The sequence below is a fragment of the Schistocerca serialis genome, chromosome 9, assembly GCF_023864345.2.
Source record: "Schistocerca serialis cubense isolate TAMUIC-IGC-003099 chromosome 9, iqSchSeri2.2, whole genome shotgun sequence".
Lineage (NCBI taxonomy): Eukaryota > Metazoa > Arthropoda > Insecta > Orthoptera > Acrididae > Schistocerca > Schistocerca serialis.
The window spans coordinates 161,947,135-161,971,476 of record NC_064646.1 but is presented as its reverse complement, the minus strand read 5'-3'; the positions used below and the strand labels follow the sequence as shown (position 1 = coordinate 161,971,476).

The window sequence follows — 24,342 nt, the reverse complement described above, 5'->3', positions numbered from 1 at the left end:
CGCTTTGTAGACGAGTAGATGTAACTCCCGTTGCAGCAGCACATTTCACATGGCAAGAAATACTTGCGACTAATCACAGTATAACATGTACGGCGATATATCTCAATAATCACATTTTAAAGTTGCGCAGGGATGCTAGTTGTGAATACGATTTTAAACTGTGACATCACAACCAGCATTCACAGAAAACACTGATATCGGAAACCCTCAGTTTAGCACATTGCTCTGAGTGAGTCATCGACATTCTCAAAGCATCTTCGTGTTCAGCACAATCTGGCGAGTGACATGTAGCCACATTTGACACGTTTCTTTAAAGTGTTCCTGGAAAAAAATTCAGTCTCGTTACTGATTTGGTAAACTGTGTAAAACATGGATAACAGATCACACGGGTAGACCATTTCATTGTGATTTCTTACACTATCTTTATCGGGAGGAAAGTTATCTGAACCCAGTGATCTTTGCATTTTATATTCCCGCAAATTGTTACACTCAGTATTTGTATGTGCACCTTCACCGATGTTGGTATCAATTGGGCCCAAACGCTTCGTCCTCTCTCCTCTCCTTTATCTCCTGCACACTGATGATATGCCCAAACCACCTCCAACAGTCCACCTTCAATCAGTTTTCTGATGACACCGCTATATTAGCCCTCTACTCTACACGCCAGAGATCCCAACGATCCCTCCAAATCCATCTCATTCAGTTTACCTCCTGTTGCAACCGATGACTCCTAAAGATCAAACCCTCCAAAGCCCAGGCAACAATTATAGGACGAACCACTCGGACCTTCCACCTCCATGACTTCTACATTACCATTTACAGCCGTCCTATCTAGTTAACTAACACACTAAAATGTCTTGGAGTAACCCTCGGCCGCCAGCTACCGTGGAAACTTCACCTACTAACAGTCCAACAGAAAGCCCACAATAGACTAAAACTACTTAAATTATTAACAGGCCTAACTTGGGGACTACACCCCTCTACTATTGTCCACACGTACAAAACTCCGATGTGACCCATCCTCTGCCATGCAAATGTTGCATTTATCTTTGCCTCACCAAATTTCTATACGGCCCTCCAAATCCTCAAACGCCATGCATTTCCTCTCACTTCCCACATTTGCCTTCGCCCACCTGGATCTTCTACCCTCTCATCAAATTCCCAACCCTCCTCACCCACATCGAACATCTTCGCTCCTCCTAATTATCCACAAACTAGATTCCAATCACACCATTGCCTCTCCTCTGATCACGAACCCTAATACGTTGCCACACCTTCGCACACACATCCCTCTGTCACTACACCTACACGCACTCCATATCAAATCCCAACGCAACTTCAATCAACTCCTTCACCCAGACAACGAAATCTGGCCCAGTATTTATACTTCCTACCAACTTTAACCCTTCTCCACCTTTCCCACTCCACATCAGGACTCCTTTTCCCTCTCCATCAATCCCCATCATACGGCACACTACTTCTCGCCGTCTGTCTTTCCTACCGACTGTATTTCCGACTACTCAGCTCAACTCCTATCTCCAGTCTACATAGTTTTCCTACCTTTCTACCCACACCCCTCAACCCCATGGAATATATTATCTACTCTGACAATACTTCTCATCCTACTGCAGGTCCTTCAGATGTTTAGTGAAAGTGCAGAGCTACATTGTTCTTATAAGAATTTAACCTTCCTAGATGTGTTTTTATAATTTATATGTTTTCCTTTTTTAGCTGTCTGTCTATGATTTTTAATTTAAAATAGGAAACTGCCCCATATTTTGTTTGTATTTCTCATTATAATTTTTTTAAAATCGCTTGGTTAAGAGCAAAGAACTGTACCGCTGACATCCTCGCCCTCTCCCACCCGTATGGGGCGACTGAGATGAAATAACAGTAAATAAAACATTCTCAGAGTCGATCTTTGTGTGCGGCAGGCTGCAAGTGGTCGCTGCGACAGCTGCGGCACTACCTCCACCAGGCGGGCCACTCGGACTGGCTGCTGTGGCAGAAGGTGACGGCGCTCGTCGTGCTCACAGTGCTGAGCCACAGCCCGTCCGTGCCCACCACCGCCAACTGCTTCGAGTTCTACGGCTTCGACGTCCTCGTGGACTCCTCCCTCCGGCCCTGGCTTCTCGAGGTCAGTGCCGCTCGCTTGCTGGAGCCCTAAAGCCCTTTTAGACGAAAAACTTCCCGCGGGAAATGAGTTTTCTGCTGCGCCCATTGTCTACCATTCCTCTACCGAGACTTGCTAACCAGAGTTCAGAAACGGGGAGAGTTCGAGTACGACACTGCAGGTTGCAGGTAGAATCCAAAATTTTCGGGACTGGTGCTGCCATCTGGAAAGTAGGAGTAGTAGATTTTTGCACCGCTAGGTGGTGAGAGCTGCATATCTGATGAGTCGGTGTGCGGAGTGGCATTCAGCTGGGAGGGCGTGTTGCGTGTCCACAGTGATTTCCTTAATACTGTGCTGATGTGTGGCGATTTTACGATGGATCCGCGAACAGAACAGCGCGTGTGTATCAAATTCTGTCTGAATCTCGGCAAAAATGCTACGGAGACCCTTGAAATGATTCAACAAGTATTTGGGGGACGGAGCATGAGCCATACGCATGTGTTTGAGTGGCGTGCTCGTTTCAGGGCCGGCCGTACAGACGTCGAAGATGGTGCTCACATGCCCGTTAGTCGCACAACGCCAGACATTGGAAAAAAAATTGAAAATTTGTGGTAAGGTCTTATGGGACGAAACTAAAAAATGGTTCAAATGGCTCTAAGCACTATGGGACTTAGGTCATCAGTCTCCTAGACATAGAACTACTTAAAACTAACTAACCTAAGGACATCACACACATCCATGCCCGAGGCAGGACTCGAACCTGTGACTGTAGCAGCCGTCGGCCGATGTGGCCGAGCGGTTCTAGGCACTTCAATCCGAAACCGCGCTGCTGCTACGGTCACAGGTTCGAATCCTGCCTCGGGCATGGCTGTGTGTGATGTCCTTAGGTTAGTTAAGCTCTAAGTCTACGGGACTGATGACCTCAGATGTTAAGTCCCATAGTGCTTACAGCCATTTGAATCATTTGAACCGTAGCAGCCGCGTGGTTCCGGACTGAAGCGCCTAGAACCACTCGGCCACAGAGGCCGGCGGGATCAAATTGCTGAGGCCATCGGTCCCTAAGCTTACACACAATCTAACTTAACCTAACTTACCTAACTTACGCTAAGGGCAACACACACACACACACACACACACACACACACACACACACACATGCCCGATGGAGGACTCGAACCTCCGACTGGGGGAGCCGCGCAGACCGTGACAAGGCCCCTTACACCTCTCGGCTAGCCCGCGCGGCAACGCCAGACATTGTTGCCATACTTCAACAATTGATTCGTGTGGATCGACGTCAAACCATTCAAGACCTTGTGGATGAAGTGGATATTGGTTATGGGACATGTCCACGAATGTTGACTGATGAATTGGGCATGTCCCATGTCACCGCAAAATTTGTGCCAAGGATCTTGACTCCCGATCAGAAGGCACACGGGCCTTCGTCAGACTACATCTGATGATCCAACCTTCTTGCCACAGGTTATCACGGGCGACGAGAGCTGGATTTACGGTTATGACCCAGAGACAAAGCAACAATCGTCCCAGTGGAAGAGCCTGGGCTCTCCAAGACCCAAGAAAGCGAGACAGGTGAAGAGGAAATTGAAGAACATGTTCATCGTTTTCTTTGATACCAATGGAATAGTGCACAAAGAATTCGTCCCACCCAACCAAACAGTGGATTTCGCGTACTACTGTGACGTTTTGCGACAGCTCCGTGAAAACGTGCGGCGACGACGGCTCGAACTTTGGCGTCAAGGGAACTGGCTGCTGCATCATGCTAACGCGCCCTGTCACTCGTCCTAGCTCACCAGCACCTTTTTGGCAAAAATCAACATGGCGGTTATACCCCACCCACCGTACTCGCCAGATTTGGCATCTTGCAACTTCGCGCTATTCCCAAAACTGAAACTCAAGTGGAAAGGCCGTCGGTCCGACTCTCTAGAGAGGATTCAAGATGCATCGTGGGCGGTGATAAACACCCTCAAAGAACAGGACTTCCAGAAAACGTTTGACCAGTGGCATAAGCGCTGGGACCGTTGTGTACGTGCGGATGGGAACTACTTCGAGGGCGATGGTGACCATTAGTCCAAAGGTAACAGATGGCAGCACGAGTCCCGAAAATTTTCGATGTCAGGAACCAAGGCGCCACTGATGCGTCAGTGCTAGAACAAACAAAATTATTTATTTCTTAAGACATTGATATAAGACATCTATATAACTGTTGTTGCCTGGTAACTACGTTCGATTGCTTGTGAAACGCTATACGATTCACAACAGAACCGCGGCCGTAATTAGAGGGGGACGGGAAAGGTTTAATACTCGCATTCAGACCCACATTCACTCGAAGAACAGCAAGTGCGGTTCCAACACAAACATGCAAAGAAGCTAGTAGATTTGTTCTGCTCTGTTGAGAAATGATTAAATAAAAGACTAAATCTGAATATCATGGTTGCATTTAAAGTTGAACCTCGGTTTGGATAAACAGCCTCAACGAGGGCCACACATACACGCTTACGCGCTTAACATGAATACACAAAGCACAAATACAGTTGGATAATCTGGACGGGATATATTTAATATTCCAAAATCAGAACAACAAGTAAACCCTAGGACAGAGACAGCGGGCCACGGGAAAGATAGACTCACAGTTAACTCGCGTGGCCATGTGGTTCGCAAGGAAAGTTTTGGTAAGGTCTTATGGGACCAGACTGCTGAGGTCATCGGTCCCTAAGTTTACATACTACTTAATCTAACTTAAAATAACTTACGCTAAGGACAAAACACACACCCAAGCCCGAAGGAGGACTCTAACCTCCGACGGGGAAAGCCGCGCGGACTGTGACAAGGTGCGCTACACCGCGCGGCTACACCGCGCGGCACGTGGTTTGCGGAAACACAATTTCTACGTACTGTCCCCAAATTTTAGCAACATTAAGCCACGCAGCTGCGAACAATTAACATGTTATAGAGGGCACATCTGAATAGACAAAGGGTAATGGCAGAGCGACAACAACAGTAATATTAACCCACGTCTGTGGTTTCCAACGGACATATAGTAATGAAACAAAGAAAATTCACAAAGAGGCAAGAATTATCAAGATTCTGAAAAGATTAGAATGTATACACACGCAGTCGCAGGCACACAAACATTCACACTGAACCAAGGACGCATTTCCCACGTGAGATCGCTTCAACATATGCAACACCTTTGTGCTACGTTCTTCTTACGGATCAAAGTCTGCATTAGGAATGGAACTGAAAGTCTGCAAATGCCTTGAATTCCTTGCTGCGACCCAGCAAAACAATCTTTGTAAGAGAAGACGCGAGTTCAAAAACTAAAAGCAACCCTCTTCCTATCAGACAAACGCCCCACGCGGTTCAAAATCAACTCACCCTTCTTCGAAGAGACCTCGGCTGCAGACCCTCGGAGAGTTGGAAGCAGACTACTCACCTCACACTAAAACTTCTCCCACACGACCCCGTGGCCAGGAAAGCCCAGAGATGAGGCTTCCGCCACCAACCTAACACCGGTAAATTTCACACAAGAGGAACAAACCCCTTTGCCTACCTGAAAACTACAGGGTTTGGCAATTCTGTAAGACTGCCGCTGATTCTCTGCAGCAGACTAAACCACCTTACAGCAAAATGAAACACACCCACATTCATTCACTCACGCATGCCAGAGAGTATTGGAATAAGAGAACAAGGGATTAACATTTTATGGAATCATAGACGTGAGTTGGGTTACATATTAAAGCATAGAACACTTATAATGGCGTTATAGACGCATTTGCAAGTCTGAAAAGAAACAACATAACAACCATATCATGCTTACAAATCGTAGAAAGAAACAGGCTAGGTCTAGATTGAATCATAGCTTAGTCTTCTCTGGTACGAAATTTAGCAACGAAAGCAGCTGAATTGTTTTGTAGGATGCAACGTGCACTGGAAAGCAAATAAAATGACAGTGAAATGGGAGGGTACTACAGGACCCTTTCAATAGCTATATGTAAAGAATACATATGACTTCACCCACCCACACAAATATATATATATATATATATATATATACTGCTGGCCACCGCAAATGCAACACCAAGAAAGACAAGAGGTAGCACAACAAAATTTATTTTGTAGATAACATGTTGACCAAGTATCAAATGATTACGTTTACAGACGTCTGTGACATGTGGTTCCTGCCGGAATCAGTAGCCAGAGTAGCCGCCATTGTTGGAGATCACCGCTGCCACACGTCTCGGCATTGAGTCAAAGAGACTTCGGATGTGTTCCTGGGGTACAGCAGCCCAAGCAGCTTCCACACATTGCCAAAGATCATCTGGTGTGGCAGCTAGGGATGTAATCTGGGTCGCTCGTTGAGCAACCATGGACCACATGTTTTCTATCGGCGAAAGATCCGGAGAGCGAGCCGGCCAGGGAAGCACTTCAATCTGGTTATTGACGAAGAACCTTTGGACAATGCGTGCCACGTGTGGTCGCGCATTGTCGTGTTGAAATATGGCTGTAGCCGAGCCCTGAAGGTAAGGAAGGACAACTGGCTCCAGCACCTCGGATATGTAGCGCCGGCTATTTAAAGTACCGGCAATGCGTACTAGAGGCGTGCGAGAGTAATAGCCAATACCACCCCATACCATAATACCCGGTGCAAGACCAGTGTGGCGGTGCATAATGCAGCTGTCCAGCATCCTCTCTCCACGGTGTCTCCACACTCGAATCCGACCATCGTGGTGCTGCAGACAGAAGCGTGCCTCGTCAGTAAAGACAACGTCATTCCATTCTGCCGTCCACATCTGTCTGTCATCACACCATTGGCGACGGAGACGCCTGTGGTTCTGCGTCAATGGTAGACGAAGCAATGGACGCCTCGCGGGCAGACCACTCTGCTGTAAACGGCGTCGAATGGTACGCGCAGACACTGGATGATGTGTTACAGACGCAATGTGCTGTGCTATGGTTCGGGATGTCACTGAGCGATCCGTCACTGCCATGCGCACAATTTGCCTATCAGCACGTGCAGTGGTGCACCGAGGTGAATGCGATCGACCACGTCGGCCCGTCGTACCCTCCTGCATCCAACGGTCACATATCCGCATTACAGTTGTTTGGTTTCGTCCAACACGACTAGCGATTTCTCTGTATGATAATCCACAATCTCGGAAAGCCACTATCCTTCCTCTGTCGAACTCGGATACTTGATCAAACGATGTTCGCTGTTGTCTACGAGGCATAACTGATCGTCTTGTGAAACAACCATAAGGTAAACACACGTGCCGAACGTACACTCGTCGAAATCGCCAAGCCTTAAATGGCGCTATGAGGTGGCGCCACAGGCGCGCGTGATGTGCGTCTGCGCTGAAATTCTAATCAGTTGCATATCTCATCGCTGCAAACCCAAGGTGTAAATTTCACTTGATTCGGATGCTTCCTTCAGGGTGTTGCATTTACGGTGGCCAGCAGTGTATATATATGCAGACTAATAATTAGGAACTGTTCGTTTTAGGTAGCTTAGTTCCTCCAAGTACAAGTGACAAGAAGAAGCCGTTAATGCTTATTTACCCCTTCGCAGCAAGTCAGGTATTGAAGTGTGGAGCAATGGACACAAAAAGTTAAGTCTATACAGACAGGTGTAGTCTACTTTGTGGTGCATATACAACGATGCAGAAAACATCAGCTAGTAAATTAGATGAGGTGTTTGTAGGAAGACTGTTAGACACAGAGAAAAAAAACAGCTAATTTACTGAAGTCGGTACACATTAAAGTACCAGTCATCACAATATCTGGCACCGTGTATTGTATATATAGTGTCCGCCTGCTTATCTGGGAGATAACGTGCTTGCATCCTATGCAAGCGGGCCCGGGTTCGATTCTCGGTCGGGTTGGAAATTTTCTCCGCTCGTGGACTAGGTATCGTGTTGTCGTCATCATCATTTCATCCTTATCACCGGCGCGCAAGTCGCCCAGTGTGGCGTCGACTGAAATAAGACTTGCACTTGCCGGCCGAATTTCCCTGGATGGGGCCTCCCGGCCAACGATGCCATACGCTCTTTTCATTTTCCATATATAAAGAGAACAGCAATCACTGGTAACTGATCAGTCATTGTATTGATATACAGGGTGATTCTACGATGACGCTCCAAACTTTCAAGGATGCTGGAAAGGATAAACGTATCAATTTGAAGTAAGGGACCCTGGTCCAGGAACGACCAAATCGGAAGTTGTAAGTGAAAATCGTTCTAATACCTCTGGCAGTTGACCTCATGTACTGCATGCTCTTTCCTCCGTTGTTGAGAGACAAAAAGAAGAAAAATATGTCCCGGAGACATGGCTCTGAAGTACCTACCTTTAAGAGCTATGAGCACACGTTCACCTTTGCGACTGCGAACCACACCTCTACTGAGCAGGTGCTCATACCTCTTAAGGTATGCATTTTAGAGCACATGTTAACTAGACTATTTGTTTTTGTTTCTATCCATACTATCTCTCCCTAAAATATGGAAAGCAAAGCTCTTACAGTAGAAAAGGTACACTGTCTGAGATATCAGAAAGCTTTCCGCTTGTAACTTTTGACTCGGTTTGCTGATGAGTGGTCTTTACCTCAAACTGATACATTTACCCCTTTTCCGTTGTCCGCGAGAGAGATTGCACCTTCATCACTGAATCACCCTGTATAATAATCGTCATACCCAACGCTTGCGTCCACGCCCGGGTTTCCGGGTTCGATTCCCGGCGGGGTCAGGGATTTTCTCTGCCTCGTGATGGCTGGGTGTTGTGTGATGTCCTTAGGTTAGTTAGGTTTAAGTAGTTCTAAGTTCTAGGGGACTGATGACCACTGGTGTTAAGTCCCATAGTGCTCAGAGCCATTTGAACCATTTGAACAAACGCTTGCGTACTTAGCACCAATGCCGTTAGCTCTCGGGTGTAGTCGCCAACCAACTCGCTGAAGTCGGTGCATATTAAGGTGCCAGTCATCACAATATCTGGCACTTATACCCCTAGCACCCTGTAGTCCGCTTGTGCCCTTTAACCGGATCAAGGGATGAATTTTCGGTTAAATGCGCAACAGCGGAGACCCACGAGTCCGGTCTTCAAACACACGGATACCACGATTACGGAGCCGACGTCATACGACCCGCTGGCGAGGATAAAGCGAGTATACAGAGCTTGCTTGCAGACGAGTGGTTCTTCTAAGTTCTACGCTGGCGCCAAAACTGCATGTGCTCAGATTGTTGTGTGCTGTGCAGTTTGGCGCCTGCACTGTTAAAGTAACGTTATGTGGTATCATCCTTCTTACAAAGAGTTAAAATACAGTAGAGCTTATAGATTATCCGAATACTGGTCAACCAAAGCATCGGTTAACCGAAAGTGTTCCAGTAGGGAAATTCAAATTAGCGTGTTTGGAATACAAGATGCACTGGCGCTGGGCTATTTAAAACCTCCCCAGGGTTTGAAGCTCGAACGTGAATTTGATTACTTTGTTTATCAACTATTGACGGATGGAGATACATGTCGCAGTAACTGACGGCTAGTATAGTTGCGACGAGGAGGAAGATCCAAGTGATAACGACCTTGCTGGACAAGGACCATCCAGTGAGGAAGCTTTTCAAATCTTGAGACGTCTATAAAGTTGGTACACCAACAATATGTTGCAGTTGCTGCCTTTAAAGTGTTTGCGAGATTTAGTACAAGAAAACGAGATTCAGCTATGAAGTAAAAATAAATTTTGGACTTCTTTTCCTAAAGTGTAGACCTACTTTAAAGGTCATTTTGAATTTTTCGATCTAGGCTATGTAGAGAGTTCACTGTTATACACTGAAGAGTTAAAGAAACTGGTACACCCGCGTAATATCGGGTAGGGCCTCCGCGAGCACTCAGAAGTGCCACAACACGACATAGCATGGACTCGACTAGTGTCTGAAGTAGTGCTGGAGGGGCTGTCCATAAATTCTGAGAGTACGAGGGTGTAGGATGTTTTCTGAACAGCACGTTGCAAGGCATCCCAGTTATGCTCAATAATGTTCATTCTGGAGAGTTTTGTGGCCAGCTGAAATGTTTAAACTCAGAAGAATGTTCTTGGAAACACTCTGTAGCAATTCTGGACGTGTGAGGTGTCACATTGTCCTGCTGGAATTACCCAACCCCGTCGAAATGCTCATTGAACATGAATAGATGCAGGTGATCAAGACAGGATGCTTACGTACGTGTCACCTGTCAGAGTCATATCTGGACGTATCAGGGATCCCATATCACTCCGATTACACTCGCCCCACACAATTACAGAACCTCCACCAGCTTGAACAGTCTCCTGCTGACATACAGGGTCCATGGATTCATGAGGTTGTCTCCATACCCGTACACGTCCATCCGCTCGATACAATCTGAAATGAGACTCGTCCGACCAGGCAACATGTTTCCAGTCATCAACGGTCCAATTTCGGTATTGACAGGCCCACGCGAGGCGTACAGTTTTGTGTCGAGCCGTCATCAAGAGTGCACGAGTGGGTCTTCGGCTCTGAAAGTCCATATCGATGATGTGTCGTTGAATGGTTCGCACGCTAACACTTATTGATGGCCCAGCATAGAAATCTGCAGCAATTTCGGAAGGATGCACTTATGTCACGTTGAACGATTCTCTTCAGCCGTCGTTGGTCCTGTTCTTGCAGAATCTTTTTTCCGGCCGCAGCAATGTCGGAGAGTTGATGTTTTATCGGATTCCTGATATTCAGGGTACGCCCGTGAAATGATCGTACGGGAGAATACCCACCTCATCGCTACCTCGGAGAAGATGTATCCCATCGCTCGTGCGCCAACTACAGCACTACGTTCAAATTCATTTAAATCTTGGTAACCTGCCATTGTAACAGCAGTAACCGATCTATCAACTGCGCCAGACACTTGTCGTCTTATATAGGTGTTGCCGACCGCAGCGCCGTTCCAAGATGCTACTCCAGGCGGGTAGAAAATGAATATGTGTGACGAAAAATATTGAACCTGAATATGAAGATTTGGCCCTGTCTGACTACCCCCTGAAGCAGATATTAGGATCTCTTAATGGTGATATTATCTCCTCCTTCTAGTTCTTTAACATATAAATTACAACATCAACATAAATGAATAATTAAGGGAACTAGTAACTATAAATGATAAATGCTGTTTATGCTTATACATTTATTGTGGATTAAAACTCCTTTATATATTACAAATGTTTATATATCAATGTCCAGTGGACATAAAGAGATACAAATGGATTTCATAAGTAATATGATTGATCAGTTGACCAAATGTGTCCCTTTTTATGGCTGTGGGATTTAATATAAATAACGCGAGATGACTGACACCACCTACGTACCAAACACTAGAAGACACCACTTTCAAAGATGATCTACAGTGGTGTGCAGCCTCAGTGGAAATAAAATTTACGTGATCACAGCTGTTTAGCTTTATAGCCCTAATAAGCCGAAGCAGTTAGCAATATCACCATATGTACTGCGTCCGGTGCGTCGGAGTGATGGTTCTAAAAAAAAAATCATTCAAATACTAAGATTGCAGAGGACGGCTTTTCCACCCAGGACCAACACACCTGTGCGGGATTTTGCACCCAAGGCTTGAGTTAAACGCCTGCTGTTTCATTTCCACTGGCGTTCCAGCCTCTACTAGTATAGGCGATCATTCATTACGCCATTTTGATAATAAAGACACTCCGTCATCTTTCATGCAATAAGCGTTAACAACTATTTACAAGGTGTACCTGACACTGTCAGCCTTCTTTAAGTATTCATATGTACGAGGTACAACCTATCAAATGATACATAATTCCGGTTGTAAATCACGGCAAAGAATGTAGATGAGTGCTTGTAAGGAGCGAAATTATAGCTACCTTACGCCGTATTCTGCCTGTTTACATATTTCTGTATTTGAATACCCATGCCTATGCCAGTTTCTTTGGCGCTTCAGTGTACTTTTAATATGTGTGATAGAAAATATACACACACAATTTTATATTTAATTCAGTGGTTCTTTGTTTCATATTCTTATGAACACTGGTACAATTTGTCCTTTATACACAAGGTTGCGGGATCTCGGCTGTTCAGTACAGAATATCGAACCAAAACATCTTTCAGCCCTCTTAATTTCCAGATCGTTATTTTGTTGACCAACCAGTTTCGGCTATATATTACGCTATCTTTCTGACAAGTGATGATCGAAGGGATAACTGAGTCAAAAATCTACGGATACCAGTCATTGAAGGCTGACCCCTACTTTGACTGGACCAGAGGTGGGAATTTTCCTGCACGTCGGTAAGGGGGCCTGAAGATGGCGTAATATATCACCGAAACTGATTCCTCAATAAAATATTAGTAGCATTTTGGGATTTTAGACAGCTAAGGGTGTTCTGATTCGACATTCTGCTACGAGTAGTTCCGTAAATGATTATTTATCCGAAAAAATGTGCTATTCGAATACCTCTGGATCCCAGTTCCTAAAGATAATCGATGTTCTACTATATAGTAACAGCATTAAGGAACTAGTAATGATAATGCTGTTCATTAGTGACAAGAGAGAGATTTATAGTCGATATTCATAATGACAGTCACACATCAACGTTTATTTGCTCCAGAAAATATATACAAGCGAACACATCAAAGTACATTTAGAAGGCAGCATTCAACACCGTCTTACTCTATTCCTTGTGTCTTGTTTTCTTTGTAAGCGCCAAATAACAGCCAAAACTATTTTTCGTCTTAAGTAGAGCTGAGGTTACGCTCTTGAAATAATTTTCATTAAATAAGTTTTTCATTGGTTTCCTTTCGTGCACAACGTGGACTTCTCCTTCCTCCAAACGTTGTAAAATGTAATAAGTTTGTGATCACTTGGGCACTTCTGGGGGTGAATATCCGTAGGAAAAATTATCTGGTACTCATATGACGCTTGAAACAAATAGACTGAGGTGGCAGAAGTCACTCCAGTTGTAAGAATACTGGAGTGTTCGCTACTGCTTCGCTGTTTCCTGGAAGTAAACACGAAGGCGACGCAACACCCCGCCCAGTATAATTTCTTTTGTGAAATAACATTCGTAACATAGAATAATCAAAAAAAATTGTGCGCAGTTTGGATCCCCCCCGTAGATTTATAGTCAAACGTCGGGATAAAACCATAACAATTGTTTCGTATTAATATGTAATTTAATTATCAATTTATTTAATCCATCCTTACACAGAGTAATATAATGAATACAGAACAGATAAATCACAAGTTTCGACTAGCCAGTTACGTAATCGCTTTGCGCTGTTTTTAGGGTTCCAACCTCAATTACTAATAACCAAACCCACATAGGATCACTTTGTTGACCATCTGTCTGTCAGTTCGATTTTTAGAACCCTTTTCCTCAGGAACGGGTATAGATACCAAGATGAAATTGTTGTCAGGTACTACGGTCTACGGTTGGCGTGGAAAAGCTTCTAAATCAGTGCACTCAAAAGATACGGGCGTTTGTAAGGCCCCTATTTCTCAGGAATAGGTAGGGGTACCAGTTTGAAATTTATGTCAAGCGCTAAGGTCTGCGGTCTCTTGGCGTCGTAAATAATTTAGATACGGCCATATACACTGATCAGCCGAAACTTTATGACCACTGCCCATCGCGATGTAGGAGTAAAAAATGGTTCAAATGGCTCTGAGCACTATGGGACTTAACATCTGTGGTCATCAGTCCCCTATAACTCAGAACTGCTTAAACCAAACTAACCTAAGGACATCACACACATCCACGCCCGAGGCAGGATTCGAACCTGCGACCGTAGCAGTCGCGCGGTTCCGGACTGAGCGCCTTAATCGCGAGACCACCGCGGCCGGCGATGTAGGAGTAAGCGGAGCAGACAGGACGAGGGGGATCACTCTAGCGAAGATAAGGGTTGCAAATGCGGAAATCCATTGAGACGAGCGACTCTGACAAAAGGTAGATTGCTACACTACTGGCCATTAAAATTGCTACACCGAGAGGAAATGCAGATGATAATCGGGTATTCATTGGACAAATATACGCTCCTGGAAATTGAAATAAGAACACCGTGAATTCATTGTCCCAGGAAGGGGAAACTTTATTGACACATTCCTGGGGTCAGATACATCACATGATCACACTGACAGAACCACAGCCACATAGACACAGGCAACAGAGCATCCACAATGTCGGCACTAGTACAGTGTATATCCACCTTTCGCAGCAATGCAGGCTGCTATTCTCCCATGGAGACGATCGTAGAGATGCTGGATGTAGTCCTGTGGAACAGCTTGCCATGCCATTTCCACCTGGCGCCTCAGTTGGACCAGCGTTCGTGCTGGACGTGCAGACCGCATGAGACGACGCTTCATCCAGTCCCAAACATGCTCAATGGGGGACAGATTCGGAGATCTTGCTGGCCAGGGTAGTTGACTTACACCTTCAAGAGCACGTTGGGTGGCACGCGATACATGCGGACGTGCATTGTCCTGTTGGAACAGCAAGTTCCCTTGCCGGTCTAGGAATGGTAGAACGATGGGTTCGATGACGGTTTGGATGTACCGTGCACTATTCAGTGTCCCCTCGACGATCACCAGTGGTGTACGGCCAGTGTAGGAGATCGCTCCCCACATCATGATGCCGGGGGTTGGCCCTGTGTGCCTCGGTCGTATGCGGTCCTGATTGTGGCGCTCACCTGCACGGCGCCAAACACGCATACGACCATCATTGGCACCAAGGCAGAAGCGACTCTCATCGCTGAAGACGACACGTCTCCATTCGTCCCTCCATTCACGCCTGTCGCGACACCACTGGAGGCGGGCTGCACGATGTTGGGGCGTGAGCGGAAGACGGCCTAACGGTGTGCGGGACCGTAGCCCAGCTTCATGGAGACGGTTGCGAATGGTCCTCGCCGATACCCCAGGAGCAACAGTGTCCCTAATTTGCTGGGAAGTGGCGGTGCGGTCCCCTACGGCACTGCGTAGGATCCTACGGTCTTGGCGTGCATCCGTGCGTCGCTGCGGTCCGGTCCCAGGTCGACGGGCACGTGCACCTTCCGCCGACCACTGGCGACAACATCGATGTACTGTGGAGACCTCACGCCCCACGTGTTGAGCAATTCGGCGGTACGTCCACCCGGCCTCCCGCATGCCCACTATACGCCCTCGCTCAAAGTCCGTCAACTGCACATACGGTTCACGTCCACGCTGTCGCGGCTTGCTACCAGTGTTAAAGACTGCGATGGAGCTCCGTATGCCACGGCAAACTGGCTGACACTGACGGCGGCGGTGCACAAATGCTGCGCAGCTAGCGCCACTCGACGGCCAACACCGCGGTTCCTGATGTGTCCGCTGTGCCGTGCGTGTGATCATTGCTTATACAGCCCTCTCGCAGTGTCCGGAGCAAGTATGGTGGGTCTGACACACCGGTGTCAATGTGTTCTTTTTTTCCATTTCCAGGAGTGTATTATACTAGAACTGACGTGAGAATACATTTTCACGCAATTTGGGTACATAGATCCTGAGAAATCAATACCCAGAACACACATCTCTGGCCGTAGTAACGGCCTTGATACCCCTGGGCACTGAGTCAAACAGAGCTTGGATGGCGTGTGCAGGTACAGCTGCCCATGCAGCTTCAACACGATACCACACTTCATCAAGAGTAGTGACTGGCGTATTGTGACGAGCCAGTTGCTCGGCCACTATTGACTAGACACTTTCAATTAGTGAGAGATCTGGAGAATGTGCTGGCCAGGGCAGCAGTCGAACATTTTCTGTATCCAGAAAGGCCCGTACAGGACCTGCGACATGCGGTCGTGCATTATCCTGATGAAATGTAGGGTTTCGCAAGGATCGAATGAAGGGTAGAGCCACGGGTCGTAACACATCTAAAATGTAACGTCCACTGTTCAAAGTGCCGTCAATGCGAACAAGAGGTGACCGAGACGTGTAACCAATGGCACCCCATACCATCACGCCGGGTGATGAGCCAGTATGGCGATGACGAATACACGCTTCCAATGTACGCTCACCGCGATGTCGTCAAACATGGATGCGACCATCATGATGCTGTAAACAGAACCTGGAGTCATCCGAAAAAATGACGTTTTGCCATTCGTGCCCCAGGTTCGTCGTTGAGTACACCATCGCAGGCGCTCCTGTCTGTGATGCAGCGTCAAAGGCTAACCGCAGCCATGGTCTCCGAGCTGATAGTCCACGCTGCTGAAAACGTCGTCGAACTGTTCGTTCAGATGGTTGTCGTCTTGCAAACGTCCCCATCTGTTGACTCAGCGATCGAGACGTGGCTGCACGATCCGTTACAGACATGCGGATAAGATGCCTGTCATCTCGACTGCTAGTGATACGAGGCCGTTGGGATCCAGCACAGCGTTCCATATTACCCTCCTGAACCCAACGATTCCATATTATGCCAACAGTCATTGAATCTCGACCAACGCGAGCAGCAATGTCGCGATACGATAAACCGCAATCGCGATAGGCTACAATCCGACCTTTATGAAAGTCGGAAACGTGATGGTACGCATTTCTCCTCCTTAGACGAGGCATCACAACAAAGTTTCACCATGCAACGCCGGTTAATTGCTATTTGTGTATGAGAAATCGATTGGAAACTTTCCTCGTGGCAACACGTTGTAGGTGTCGCCACCAGCTCCAACCTTGTGTGAAAGCTCTGAAAAGATAATCGTTTGCATATCTCAGCATCTTCTTCCTGTCAGTTAAATTTCGCGTCTGTACCACGTCATCTTCGTGGTGTAGCAATTTTAATGGCCAGTAGTGTATTACGCAGAGCCTGTGAACGAGTATCTCGAAAACGGCAAAGCAGGTCGATTATTCACGTGCTACTGTCGTAAGCATCTACAGAAAGAGGTAGAAGAACTGTGAATCTACCACAGGTGCTAAATGATTGGACGCCCACGATTCCTCAGAGAACATGGGTTTTGAGGCTTGTCTGCTCTGTGAAGTGGGATGTTTATCTGTGGCATCTCTTCAGAAAGAGCACAATGCTGGTGTACGCACAAGTGTTTCGGAGCACACCGCTCATTGTACATTGTTGAACATGGAGCCCCGCAGCAGACCACCCCCTACATGTTCGCATGCTGACCCAACGATATCGTCAGTTAAGATAGCAGTGGGCACGGGACCATCGGGATTCGCCCGTCGTTCAATGGAAACGTGTCGGTTCTTCAGGTGAATCACAGTTTTGCTACACTAGGTCGATGGTCGTCTCCACAAGCGCCGTCATCGAGGTGAACGGCGGCTCGAAACGTGCAGCACGCCACGGACATAGGCTGGTGGGAGCAGTATTATGCTATGGGAGACGTTCTCCTACCCTTGTACGGGATCTGTGGTAGAAGTTGAAATCGTGCTGAGGTCTGAGAACTTCCTGCATCCCATCATGCTTTATGTCTTCCCCGACGGCGATCTCATGTTTCAGCAGTATAATTGACCGCGTCTCGGAGCCATAACCATGCTACAGTGGTTTTAGCGTTAAAGTAAACTTATGTTGATGTCTCGGTGACCAAATTCGCCTCGTGTAAGTCCTATGGAACCCCTATGGGTCTCCGGCGGGCGACACCACCGAGAACTCAAATCAGCGACCCGTTATTTTCGCGAATCACATGACCTGTGCGTAGACATGTAATGCCGCATTCCTTCACAAACCTACCAACAAACTGTCGGTTCCCTGATGTACAGAATCAGTGACGTATTTCGTTCCAAAGACGGACAAATGAGCTATTAAGCAGGTGGTCATAATGTTTTGAATCATCAGTTTATGTCACATATTTTGGCACTCGCAAACTCATTCATCAAAACCTATAGATCAACTATCTATATGTATGTCAAGCCGGACGGCACTGCAGTGTGTCAAGATACGTGAAGATGTGATACCAGACCAAAAGCGATACCCCGTCCGGAAAAGTAATATGGTAATGTGGCTATAGAATCATAACATCAGAAACACTGACTTACGCGAAATTTAAGTTTAAACTGCCAACATTAAACCATGAAATCCAGAACAAACGAAGTTATCAAAACAATTTTGCAAATTACACAAGAGCATGGTATCCCTTCATTTTAGAGCAGTATATAAATTGCTGAATCCTCTCCCTTTAGTGTGTAATTAAGGTTCATGCTTTCACTCATTATGTTGCTTGTCTTTTGAATGCACCTTAAGATCTCGAAGTAGGAAAAAAAAACGGAAATGAACGTTTGGCGTCACTGGCCGGCTGCCCCTTGGCGGAGCAGGTTCGGCCGTCTTGGTGCAGTTCTTACACCACATTGGGCGACCTGCGCGCCGGCTGGGGATGAAATGGTGTTGAAGACAACACAACACCCAGTCTCTGAGAGTAGAAAATCCCCGACTCAGCCGGGAATCGAACCCGGGCCCGTAGGACGGCAATCCGTTACGCTGACCACATTTTTTTTTTTTTTTTTTTTTTGCTGATGCTTCCGCCTTTAGGGGCAATTTCCCACCCCTAGGACAAGAGAGTGCCCTGAACCTCTATCCGCTCCTCCGCCCTCTGTGACAAGGCCGTCGGCAGAATGAGGCTGACTTCTTATGCCGGAAGTCTTCGGCCGCCAATGCTGATCATTTATCAAAATTTAGGCAGTGGCGGGGATTTTTTTTTTTTTATCCTAAAGCTAACTAGGACGGCCGTTCGCCACCACTTCGGGTTCCGCCAACGAACAAAAATTAAATATGCCTCTGAATTTTGTATAAAAAAAATAAAATAAAAGGAGAAAGGAAAGGGTATAATACTTTATTATATTTTATTTGTTGTTCATTTTGTTCTTGTGTATTTATTTGGATTCGAAAGCAGGTCTCCTGCCCACTTTTTTTAAAATCTTTTTTTGTTTATTTATATACATATCAATGTGCGTACAGTCATAGTTAATCAAGCCTGGAAAACTAAAACAGAATGAAGACGCCATCGAAGATATGAAACATAAATAACATGAAAAGAAAGCTACCACGTCGTAATGAGGCTTCCCAGCGACTGCGCCCACTGATAAAGATTGTTCAATATATGCTCGTTTGCAGTTCGTTTTGACCTAATCTGCCACTGCCTGGAACATTCCAGCTACACAGCGGGCTGTGAAAGGCACTCCATAGGTAGTTTGCGAAGCACTGTCGATATCTGGTATGCCCGGAAATAGCATGATGTCTTTCTTGCAAATAGAGCCAGAAGTCAAGGAAATTCTTGTGTCCGTCACGACAGAGGTAATGGACTGCATGTCCACGTATCCAGGTGACAGAGTTGGTTCGAGTGTTGGGGTAAAATGTCTCATCCGGAAACAATAACGTGCGTGCAGATATATGCTCCGGCCTAACTCGCAAGAGATAAGCCAGCATCTGCCGCACTAGGTGCCAAACCGGTTCCGCCTCTCCACAGCTGAGGCGGTGCTCGTCAAAATCTACTGTATTACAACCCACACAATTGGGAGATTCTGCCATGTGAATATTGTAGAGACGTTCTTGTGTCACCAGCTTCCCATTAACGACTACGTACCATTGAGAAACAACATCGGAATCAAGCATGGCATCGTGTACAGTCTTCCACACCACGCGCCACCGTACGTCAGGATATTTTAGTTCGACCACATTTAGGGGGCGGCGTTGCAGCATGTCATGATATAGGCGTCGAGTTGTGGCCATTTGTGGTGTCGTGAGCGCGACACTGCAATAACTTTGTTCTAAATAGAAACGTCCTATATAAAAGAGGGGCGCTGGGATGTCTTGTAGTGGCACCGGCGCTCTTAGGGAAGCAGGTCGTAGCGCCGTCAGAAGCAGACTCGTGAGGCTCGTAGGACAACGGCGCAGCAGACATAAATGTGAGCTAACATAGAGGGCAATGGCCCTATCATGGACGTTAACTAGGCCGAGACCACCTTTTTCCTTGGGGAGGGTAAGAGATACGTATCTGATCTTCAGTAACATACCAGCGGTGACGAAGTATCCCAGCGCTGCCATAATGCTACGAGCCAAGGGCTTCGGAATGGGTAGCGTTTGGGCCACATGCGGAATGCGGGACGCAAGGTATACATTGGCATAATACGTTCGCTGAACGATGTTGAGGGATCGCAAGCGCTGATTTGCAATTCCGGCCCTAATTTGGTTAAGAAGGCGTCGATAATTGAGCGTCGTCGCGCGTCGCATGTCGTTCATGAAATCTAAGCCCAAGCAGCGTACAGTATCACTGAAGCGTAAGGGGGCAATGTGTTCGGGCGGTAGCCCAATCCCGATGCTCAAGGCGACGGACTTGCCAACGTTGATTTGGCTACCAGAAGCTGTACCGTAGGTTGCAATCCAGTCCAAAGCCGCGGCCATGTCGTCAGCTCCACGTATGACGATCATCAAATCATCCGCATATGTGGTGCAACGATAGATGGAGCCGCCGAACTGTATCCCAGTGAGCCTGTCTCGGAGACCACACAACAAAGGTTCTAAGGCCAATGCAAATAACAATGTTGATAATGGACATCCCTGTCGTACTGATCGGCGGATCGGCATGGGTGCCGTCAGTCTTCCATTAACAAGAACTCGAGAAGTTGCACCATGTAGTAGGCGTGTCAACACTGTGATAAAGGGGTTGGGATATTCCATGCGCCGTAGAACGGCCGTGAGGAAAGTGTGGCCCACACGGTCAAAAGCCTGGCTAAAGTCGATAGACGCGAGGGCTGCCGGTAAACGTCTCACCCGTGCAAGGGAGATGAGATCTCTGTAACGGCGTAACGCAGTTCTGATGTTGTTGGGTCCCCCCAAGGACGTCTGATCGCCGGACAAGACGTGCAATAGTGTGCCGCGAATACGTTCTGATAGCAGCCTCTAAAAGATCTTGAAGTCGCTGTTCAATAACGTTAAGGGACGATAGTCGCGGACATGATTCCGTCCCTTCGGCTTATGGATGGGGACAATCAGACCTTCCAAGAATGGTGCAGGCAATGTTATACCCGGGGACATCAATTCCTGGCAAATTTCAATCAAACACGGTAGCAACAGTTGTTTAAAGGCTCGATAGAACTCTAATGGTAACCCATCGATTCCTGGTGATTTATGGGGAGCACCTTTACCAATGGCGTCGAGCACTTCCTCTTCTGTCACTTCTCCCAGTAAAGTCGGTACCATGTCTGGTGGAACTGTACCGTGGACATGTGCTGAAACGGTGTCTACCGTCGCCATATCAGGGAGCACTGCTGAATAAAGTTGAGCGTAATGCCCATAGAAGGCTTCTGCTATATCTGCTTGTTCTACCACGTGTCGACCGTCGTCGGTTATCATGTCGGTTACCAGTGCCCTACGGCACCTCCTGCGTTCTATGAGCACGTGGTGCATAGATGGCCTTTCTGATTGTATCGTGTCTGGAGCACGCGACCGTATAACAGCGCCTTGTAAATGATGGTGTGCTAAGGAGACGAGCTGCGCTTTCGCGCGATTGACTGTAATCTGCCTGTCAGGTGAGGGCTCCATAGCAAGACATTCCCGTAGGACGGTGTAATAAAAGTTTTCCGTGCTCCTCCTCCATGCCGCTGCTTCCCGGCCGTAAGCCATGAAGGTGCGCCTATTCAATCCACCAACTGAGGGTCGATCGGTAACGACCACGACGCTGTAAGGACGCGTTCCACGACTCTTCTATAGCACCTTTACATGCCGGCTCGTCCAGATGGGCGACGTTCAGTTTCCAGGGGGGTCTACTGCGCCACACACGTGCAGGTTGGAGGGCAATGGTGCAAATATAGGCCGTGTGGTCGGTGAATGCAGTGGGCCAGAGCTCTGCTCCTCTCGTCGCCGTCGAAAGGGTACTTGTGACGTAAATCCTGTCCAACCGACTTGATGAATGGCTTCTATAATGGGTGTAACCAGGAGCTGGGCCATGGATGTGGCGCCACGTGTCAATCAGGTGGAGGTCACGCACTAGCATTTCCAATTCCGCACACGGGACGTGATGTGGCTGCTGATCAGATGCAGATAATGTACAGTTAAAATCTCCTCCGATCACCATATCGTCTATGCGGCCCATAAATAGACGCGTAATATCTTCCGAAAAAAAGCGGGCCCGATCTCTCCGTCTCCCTGATCCTGAAGGGCCATATACATTGATGAGTCGTACACCGTTGACTGTTACTGCCATGGCTCTTGCACTCGGTAAGTACAGTACGTCCGTAGCCGCCAAACCGTCCCGTAGCAGAACAGCCACACCACAATCGGTAGAAGAGGCGTGGGAGATGTGGGCGGTATATCCGTAGAAGTCAGGGAAACTAGTGACACATACTTCCTGTAAGAGGGCCACGTCGATGTCCGCCGCATCGAGCATGCGTTGTAGCATTGTCAGTTTGTGTGGTGCCCTTATCGCGTTGATATTGATTGTGGCAAGGCGAAAGGTGTGCTGCCTAGCCTCTTCACCTAGGGTAGACGCCATGGCAATCAAAGCTAACCGCAAGAGATGCCGGACCCACCAAACCCGTTACAAATTATGAGTCTTTCACGCTAGGAGTGGCATCCCCAATGCCGCCCCCTCCCCTGTCACCCGTGCCCTCTTCAGGAAGTACCTCAACATCGTCCGACCACATTGGGTGCAACACGATGCTGTGTAGCTGATCGGCACCTAAATCTCTCTCACGTACGTCGTCTATGGTAGAGGTAGACGGAGCGCCATCCATCGACGCGACCTGCCGCGTTTGTGGTGCAAGAAGTAACTGGGCACTCGTCGTATGGGCAAGTGAATCGTCTACACCACTTAGATCCTCAGCAGGCGCAGCATCCATGCTGTCTGATGAGATGTCACCTTCTTGACCGGTCGTGTGTAGGAGGCAATCATCAGAAGGGGTACGCCGACGTCGCTTGCGTCGTCGAGGCGAACGTTGCTTTCGAACGTGGACATCCGTATCCGAATGTGGGAGGCAATCCAGCGTCGTATCACCTTCCCCTAGGAAAGCCGCGGTCGGGACAATGTTCGCGTCCACGTCCATCGCGTTCTGAATGTTGTGTTGCGTCTGGAGTCCGTGGGACTGTTGCTGCTGTTGTTGCTGTGGAGGGGACGACATATGGGTTGGCACCGAGGGTCCTTCCTCTTCCTCCCTCGGTACTTCTGGCGTCGATGGATGTGTCTGATCGCCCGTTTCGTCCTCAACTATGGTGCGCATCGTCGTCTGAGCGTACGTGAGGGGCAGGATTGTCGTCCCCGTCGGGGAAACGGAGTCTCCCACTGGTATCTGCGTAATTCTACGTTGTAAGCAGCTCGATCGAACATGGCCTTCCTGCCCACATCCGGAACAAGTACGCGGTTGACCGTCGTACATGATGATTGCACGACAGCCACCGATGTTCAAATAGGACGGCACGTGTTTCTTGAGCTCAAGTTTAACTTGGCGCACACCATTGTAGACCTTATACGTCGAGAAAGTTTGCCACTTTTCTGCAACGTGGCTGATAACATTGCCATATGGTCGGAAGGCGTCCTTGACAACGTCCTCTGGGACCTCGAAGGGGAGCTCAAAAACCCTTACAGTCCTTAGGCCCATGCCTGCATGATCCACCGTCACTGCACCGATATGCCCGTCAGAATGTTTGAATCGGAGAGAGTTCGAGTATTTAGAAACCACTGTCGCGCAGACCTCTGCACTGGTAATTTTAACATAAACCACGCTCGCCGTTATAGAAAAATGTATTCCGACGACAGTCGCCGGATCTAAACGTAGATCGTCGCGTATGAACTGTTCTATTTCATAGGCTCGAGGACGCGCGTGATCTGGTTGGAAAGTAATTTTGATCGTATCGTGACGCCATGTGTGTGCCATAGTCGCACTGAACTTGGAACAAATACAACTCGCGCCGAGAGAAGGTAAACACAAGCAAGCGCCCACGGTCGCGCACGGCGGGGCGCAGCGGACGTCCTCGCCCCACCGCAGTCGAAAGCAGACTGAGACCACTCAGCTATCAAGACGGACTCTTGAAACAGGATACAGGTAGTAAAAGAAAAATATGTTACAACGACAGGAGAATTTCATTTTATTTCGTTTACCGTAACTCTCGTATTCGCTCGGCACTGGACTTTTCAGGGTTTTTGGAGTCCTTTCGAAGCGAGCTTTCCTCTGACTTGCGTTTTCTGTAATTACGAGACCATTTACGAATCATATGGGACGACAGCTTTCGTTAGTTTGTAAGCTTAATATCGATTTTCACTTATGTTCCAGCG

The 24,342-nt window shown here is 47.6% G+C and overlaps 1 protein-coding gene across 1 annotated transcript in view; it reads left to right on the top strand.

Moving 5' to 3' along the window:
* LOC126419447 (probable tubulin polyglutamylase TTLL2) overlaps positions 1-24,342 on the top strand; it is a 410,877-nt gene that overhangs the window by 323,142 nt on the left and 63,393 nt on the right. The window contains exon 7 of the mRNA XM_050086635.1: positions 1,935-2,137. Within this exon, the coding sequence (XP_049942592.1) occupies positions 1,935-2,137 (203 nt within the window). The remainder of the gene's footprint in view (positions 1-1,934; positions 2,138-24,342) is intronic.